Source organism: Rana temporaria, chromosome 4 (assembly GCF_905171775.1).
Source record: "Rana temporaria chromosome 4, aRanTem1.1, whole genome shotgun sequence".
Taxonomy (NCBI): Eukaryota; Metazoa; Chordata; class Amphibia; order Anura; family Ranidae; genus Rana; species Rana temporaria.
The window spans coordinates 116,583,099-116,589,598 of record NC_053492.1 but is presented as its reverse complement, the minus strand read 5'-3'; the positions used below and the strand labels follow the sequence as shown (position 1 = coordinate 116,589,598).

General features: G+C 41.1%; 1 protein-coding gene across 2 annotated transcripts in view; it reads right to left on the bottom strand.

Moving 5' to 3' along the window:
• Positions 1–383: 383 nt before the first annotated feature.
• IWS1 (interacts with SUPT6H, CTD assembly factor 1) overlaps positions 384–6,500 on the bottom strand; it is a 66,049-nt gene continuing 59,932 nt past the window's right edge. The window contains exons 13-15 of one of the 2 annotated variants that reach the window (XM_040348870.1): positions 4,795–4,906; positions 4,417–4,581; positions 730–817 (exon numbers count right to left, since the gene is read on the bottom strand). In XM_040348870.1, coding sequence (XP_040204804.1) covers positions 4,453–4,581; positions 4,795–4,906 — 241 coding nt within the window. In that variant the 3' untranslated portion in view covers positions 730–817; positions 4,417–4,452. Of the gene's footprint in view, positions 818–4,416; positions 4,582–4,794; positions 4,907–6,500 lie in introns of both variants that reach the window. The other variant, XM_040348871.1, reaches the window with a different exon arrangement.

The window sequence follows — 6,500 nt, the reverse complement described above, 5'->3', positions numbered from 1 at the left end:
ATGTTGAACTTCCAGTGACCAGTATGAGAGAGTTCCCCATTCACAACTGAGACCTTGTAACACCAACGAGTCACACGACAACGGGGAGGGAAAATGACTAATTGGGGAGGAGGCTCTTTTCTGTTAATTTTTGCGGTCCTTTAGTATCATCTCATTCTCTGCAATAAAAGCATGCTCATTATTGTCTACAGAATCTGCCATGTTAATTTCTGTCCATCTAAATGAACTGGGAATATATAGACCCCCAAATCTGAATAGTGGGCAGATTATGGTTTCTCCCTTTAAAAAGTTTTAATCTTGCCTGTAATAAAAACGAAAACCATTTGCACTAGAACCACACATTCTAGAACTTAGTCTTATGATTGTTTTAGAAAGAACAAGAGTTAGAAAAACAAGATAGAATTTTATTGTCCGAAATCCAGACACTGAGGTACGAAGAGAAATTAATCTGTACAAACAGCATTAAATATGGCCCCAAAACAGTGGCCTAGTTCTCTCCATGACTGGGAAAGCACAGAAGCAGCCAGGTCTCCTGAAAGGCATAGAACACATTTACATGGAGGAGGGAAAATGCATTAAAAATATTGCAAAAGGCTCCACAGAGTCCAGTTTAGCGATAGTATAATGGGACCAACAAAGAGTTCATAAAGAGGCCCATCACTATCTTTGACACACAAGAGAACAGCAGGTGTCACAATGGCATCTTGTTCCCCTCTACACTGATTTTCACAGCATGGGCAGATCGGCTCTTCTTACGGATGTCTGTGAACTTCCTCATCTGTTTGTCCAATCGACTCACTCCTTTCTTTGGACCTCCCTGATAAAAAAGAAAAGATTTTTTTTGTACATGTCACATATCAGATTCATAAAACAAAAAAGTAAACCTTCCCTAAAAGGCAATGTAGGCCTGCAACATCACTGAAAAGCAGGCACTCACTGCTGCTTTCATATGCCTTTTAAAGTGGTTGTGTAGTCTATTTTTTTACTTTTACCTACAGGTAAGCCTATAAGGCGGCTTACCTGTAGGTAACAAAAAAACATCTCCTAAACCTTTACGGTTTAGGAGATATTCCCCTCACAATGAGCCGCTAACTGCAGCGGTGCATGCGCACAGGGGATTCTCGGCTTAGGCCCGTCGGACCTTGCCGAAAAGAAGTCGATGACATCGCGGCTCCAGCCACACAGTGCTGGAGCCGCGATACCCGGAAGACACGTTGAGGCAACATGTTAGCTACCTTGGCGTGGACCAGGTGAGTTACTGAGGCCTTGTTCTAAGGCAAGTATTTCATAATGAGCTAGTATGCGGTGCATACTAGCTCATTATGCCTTTGGGGGGGGGGGGGAAATCGGAGCTATACAACTACTTTAATATCCATCTAGATAGATATATATATCCATCTATATATCTATATTTAACACAGGATCTGAAACCCCAAAGCATTCGGATAGGCATCTTTGAGAAGCAACCTCGAGGTGTGATCTACTCCCTTACCAGATTACTGGCTATTGAGTCTTCTAATCCTCTTAAAACTGACAGTAAAGTCCTGTACACACGGGCTTAATGGCAGGTAATATCAGCCTGTTCAATAAAACCGCCCGACATTCGGCCTGTGTGCATGGCAGCCGTTCGGCTAGCTTCTTTCGGACGAGCATGCTGGAAAACAAGCAGCTGACCGGCTCAGACAAATAGCCGAGATTCCTGGGAGATCGCTGTACTAACAGCAGACAGTCTTTTTTCATCCAAATCGAGTTGAATGGGGAAAAAGAAAAAAAAAAAGTCTGTACCAGGCTTTAAAAAATAAAATTAAAAAAAAAAAGTGTTATTTCCCAAATCATGTCTTTGCATACAAGAATGAGTTTTTAAAAAGGGAGCCAGGGAATTTGAGAAGACAAAAAAAAAAAAAAGAAGAAGGTCTGTACAGGCACTAGAGATGGTAACTGCTTTCACGGACAATGCAGATTTACATTTTTACATGGAAAAGTCTACTTTAGGGTGTTATTTCCAACACTGATGCCTATGGCGTATACAATGTTAGTATGAGCACACACATGCAAGTAACCGCCTTATCACAACAGCCTGCAGTGCATGCATATTGCATGAAAGCATATGCAAGTATATGACCATCAAGGAATTTTAGTAATAAAAATTCAAAATAAAATCAAGACATTCCCATTTTATCATATAACCTGAAGTTGTGGTAATCAATTTAATGGTGTTGGGTAGTGATCATATTGTTTGTACTGAAATATCAGGAAAGTTGCACACATTTTAAAACCAGTTCCAAGATTCTAAGAAACATCTCAACCCTGTACAGCTCAATATTTAACACATTCGTGCACATAAACATTCATTATAAGAATATTTTAGTTCCAAATTATTTGTTTTCCTGCAAATTGCCTCAAATGTTTTATGGATACACTGATGCTTTAGCGCATTCTGCCAATACAAGCATAAATTGTCTTGGTTATAATGGTGTTATGGTATTGGCACTGTGCACAACTATCTGAACACTAAAAGTGGTTGTAAACCCACTTTTTTTACTTTTACCTACAGGTAAGCCTATAATAAGGCTTACTTGTGGGTATAAAGAAGATCTCCTAAACCTGCACGGTTTAGGAGATATTCCCCTCGCAAAGTGGCGCTGACTGCAGCGGCGCATGCACAGGGGGGATCCTCGGCTAAAGGACCGGCAGCCGCCGGACCTTGCCGAATTTAAATCTCCCGCGCGCACGCTCGGGAGTGACGTCATCGCCGCTCCAGCCAATCACAGCGCTGGAGCAAGATGATTTCTCGCTGGGCGTGAACCAGGTAAGTTTTACACACCTCGTTCCGAGGTAAGCATTTCATAATGAGCTAATATGCGGTGCATATTAGCTCATTATGACTTTTGCCTTGCAGGAGAAAAAAAATAAATAATTTGGTGCGGGTTTACAACCGCTTTAATATAAAACAAACTGCTAAAAAAAAAAAAAAAAAAAAAAAAAAAAAAGGGGGGGAACGCGCTACAAAATGCTAAGTATCTATACAGGCAAAATGGTTAACTGACAAGTAATCTACTGTAATGTAGAAAGTTCAAAGATTGTTTAGAACAACTAGTAAATCGAGATATGGCTAAGCTGATGACACAAACATATGTCAAGACAAACTAAATGACCACAATATTTTTTGTCCTAAAAAGCCTATTAACCACTTGCCTATTAACCACTTTTGGACCAAGCCTCTTTCGGAGATTTGGTGATTGCAAGTTAAAAACATTTTTTTTTTGCTTAAAAAATACTTCGAACCCCCAAACACCCTAGAGAAGAAAATGGTGGTCGTTGCAATACTTTGTCACACCGTATTTGCACAGCGGTCTTACAAGTGCACTTTTTTTATTATATTGTTAAAGATAATGTTACACCGACTAAATTGATACCAAACTTCTCGTGCTACAAAAGTTGCGCCTGTTCGTGGAATGGCGACAAACTTTTACCCTTAAAAATCTCCACAGGAGACATTTAAAAAAATTCTACAGGTTGCATGGAGGTCTAGGCCTAGAATTAGTGCTCTCGCGCCAACGATCGCTGCGATACCTCACATGTGTGGTTTGAACACAGTTTTCATATGTGGGCACTGCTCATGCATGCGTTCGCTTCTGCGCGAGCTCGTCTGGACGGGGAGCTTTTAAAAAAAAATAAAAAAAATTTCCCCTTATTTATTTTACTTTATTTTTTTTATGTAAACATCCCTTGTAATAGAAAAAAAGCATGACAGGTCCTCCTTAAATGTGAGATCTGGGGTCAAAAAGACCTCAGATCTCATATTTACACTAAACTGCAAAAAAAAAAGTAATTTCAAAAATAAATTAAAATGTCCCTTTAAGAGCATTAGGGAGAAGTGATGTTTTAACGTTGCTTCTGCCCTGAAATGATATGGAGATGGGTGGGGGCCATCGTCCCCATACCGGGACAACATCCAATCACCTGCGCCGCTGCCGACGGCTCCGGTAAGCGGCGGAAGGCACCGGAGAGACCACTTATCAGAAAGTGGACCGCCCGCTCTTAAAGACGGTACCGGGGTTATGGTAGCTAGCTGCTTCCATAATGGTAATCCTTTTCAAAAGTAGCAACGTATTCCTGCGGCGGGCGGTCCGTAAGTGGTTAAGCAATGCTGATGATCTGACTTAGTGGGGCGCATTCAAATTAACTAGAGCAAAGAAAAGTGGAGCAGTTACCAGATTCCAAATATTTTTGTCTCCAACATAAAATGAAAGCTGAACAGTTGCTATGGGCAAGAACCCTAGTTTTTGATTGCTTTAGTTTTCACAAATCAGCCAAGTAATGTTAGTGGGAATGGTCTCAGCAGCAGCAGTTTAAAGGTGCATGCACAGCACACCCTTATCTTCTTGCACCGGCAGAGGTGGTAAGTGATGCTACCTCTCATGGAGACTCAGTGAGGTTCTTGGCCCAGTATCACAGGGGCATCCTGTTCCCCTCTATGCTCAATTTGATGGCACGAGTAGTTTTAGTGAGCCTTCTCTGTTCAGCAAAACGCCTTTTGTGCTTCTCCAGGCGACCAATACCTTTCCGAGTCCCTCCAAACTGACTCAGGATTCCATCATAAGTGAAAGAACAAAGAAAAGAAGGAAAAGGAAGGGCACATGGGAGTAGCGAAAAAGGTTCAGTAGCAAGACACTTCCTTAGAGAGAAGTTCTATTAAAAAGGCCACTCATTCAAAGTAAGAACAGTAAAGAGAAAAGTGGTTCAAGTTTTTTTTTCAGGTTTATGGTTGTTGAACATGGGCTACCAACTTACCCGAGAACCTTCCATTTCCACATTCCACTTTGGTCGGACTACATAATCCTTGTTGGAAGGCATTGGAACACGGGCACGAGCACAGAAACCTGGGTCACCGGGTCGTAACGCTCTGAAAAAAAATTGAGAGGTCAATGTTAGACAGGCAATCTCTCCCTGCGATACAAACCCCCTGTAAAATAACATTTCTGTAGTTAAACCGCTTTAAATTAAACCTTGAAATTGCAAACAATTCAGAGTAAAAAAAATCTCTCTATCTATCCCACACAAAGTTTTTGTTCTCATTTTGGATAGAGCAGCGTTTTGTTTTTTTTCTTTTCCATTTGTGTCTCATTAGGAAGATTTTCCTTTACTCCCTATTCCGTTGACTCAACATGTTAAAAAGATCTTTTCAATGTGAAGGAAATACTCTCAAGCAGTGACCCCATTAGGTTTTTCCATATGGCCTGTTCAGGTGGCAAGGTCAACTTATACTTCAGACCCTCTCCGCCATGTAAAAAAAAAAATATATATATATATTTTTAGAATTAAATTAAATTTATCTTTTGTCCACTGTGCATAAGCGAGGGTGATGTCACAGGCCTTCTGTCGAAATCCTGAGAAAGCGATGGATCCCAAATAGGACTATGGGAACTGCCATTGCCGACACCATCCTTATACTTCTTATTTCTAATTGATGACCAGGCTGGAGCAAGAATGTGCATTTTCGTCGCCACACCTGATACGCACCAGTGTGCTGCATGCCACAGGAAGTCATCAAAATGCAGTGAAAAGAAACATAGCCCTTTCACTTTCAACAAATATGCAATGGAAGCCTTCATGTTTGAACTCTGCAGATTCCTTCTAAAGCCCATCTCCAACCATTTACTCTTGGATTGAGTGGGGAAAAAAGCCAACTTTTCCCCGGTGAAGGGATTTCTTATCACTTTCTGTCCCTGCAACACATCGGCATAACCATAGCCTAGACAAAAAAATAAAAATAAATTACAGTTTGGCCCGCCCCCTTCCCACTTGTCTCAGTAGGCTGCATTACCAATCTAACAGTAGTGCAGCATGATCTTGTGGGGGGTTCATCTGTGAAACAGCAGGAAGCCAGATGTCACAGCAAAAATAACAGTGCCGGTGACCCGAAAGACTGGTGAAGAACTAGCCTGGGTGAAGACCGTGCTGGATTACTCTGGTGAGGGTCGGTTTCTTAAAAGTAAGCAGCTACTGTATTTGTAGCTGCTGACAATTTTTTTTTAAAAACGATTGTTACTCTTAAACCTCAGTTTAGTAGCACGCAATGAGGAACACACAAATGAGATTCCTGTGATGCAATCCAAGAAAAGGATTTTACAGGTAAAATTAAATCATACAACGCTTCTTCATATTTATGACCATTGGAATGTCTGAACATGGGAGGTGAGCAATGCAAGCCCAAAACAAGGTAAACCCCACTACAGAACCACCTGAAGGATCAGGAAACACCTACCTCTTAAAACTAAGTAAATGTGAACAGAAGACCAGGCAGCAGTTTTACGCCAAGTATACACTAGTAGATTTTCAGATGAACATTCGTACAATAGTTCTCAGTACATTCGAGGGCTTGGCAAAGGTCATTCGAAAATGTTGTCTGCTTTTAACATTCAATTTGGCACTTATGGTTGAATGGGCCATGCCAGGTTTAGACAAAAATTGTCAAAATCCCTCTGACTGATAGCTTA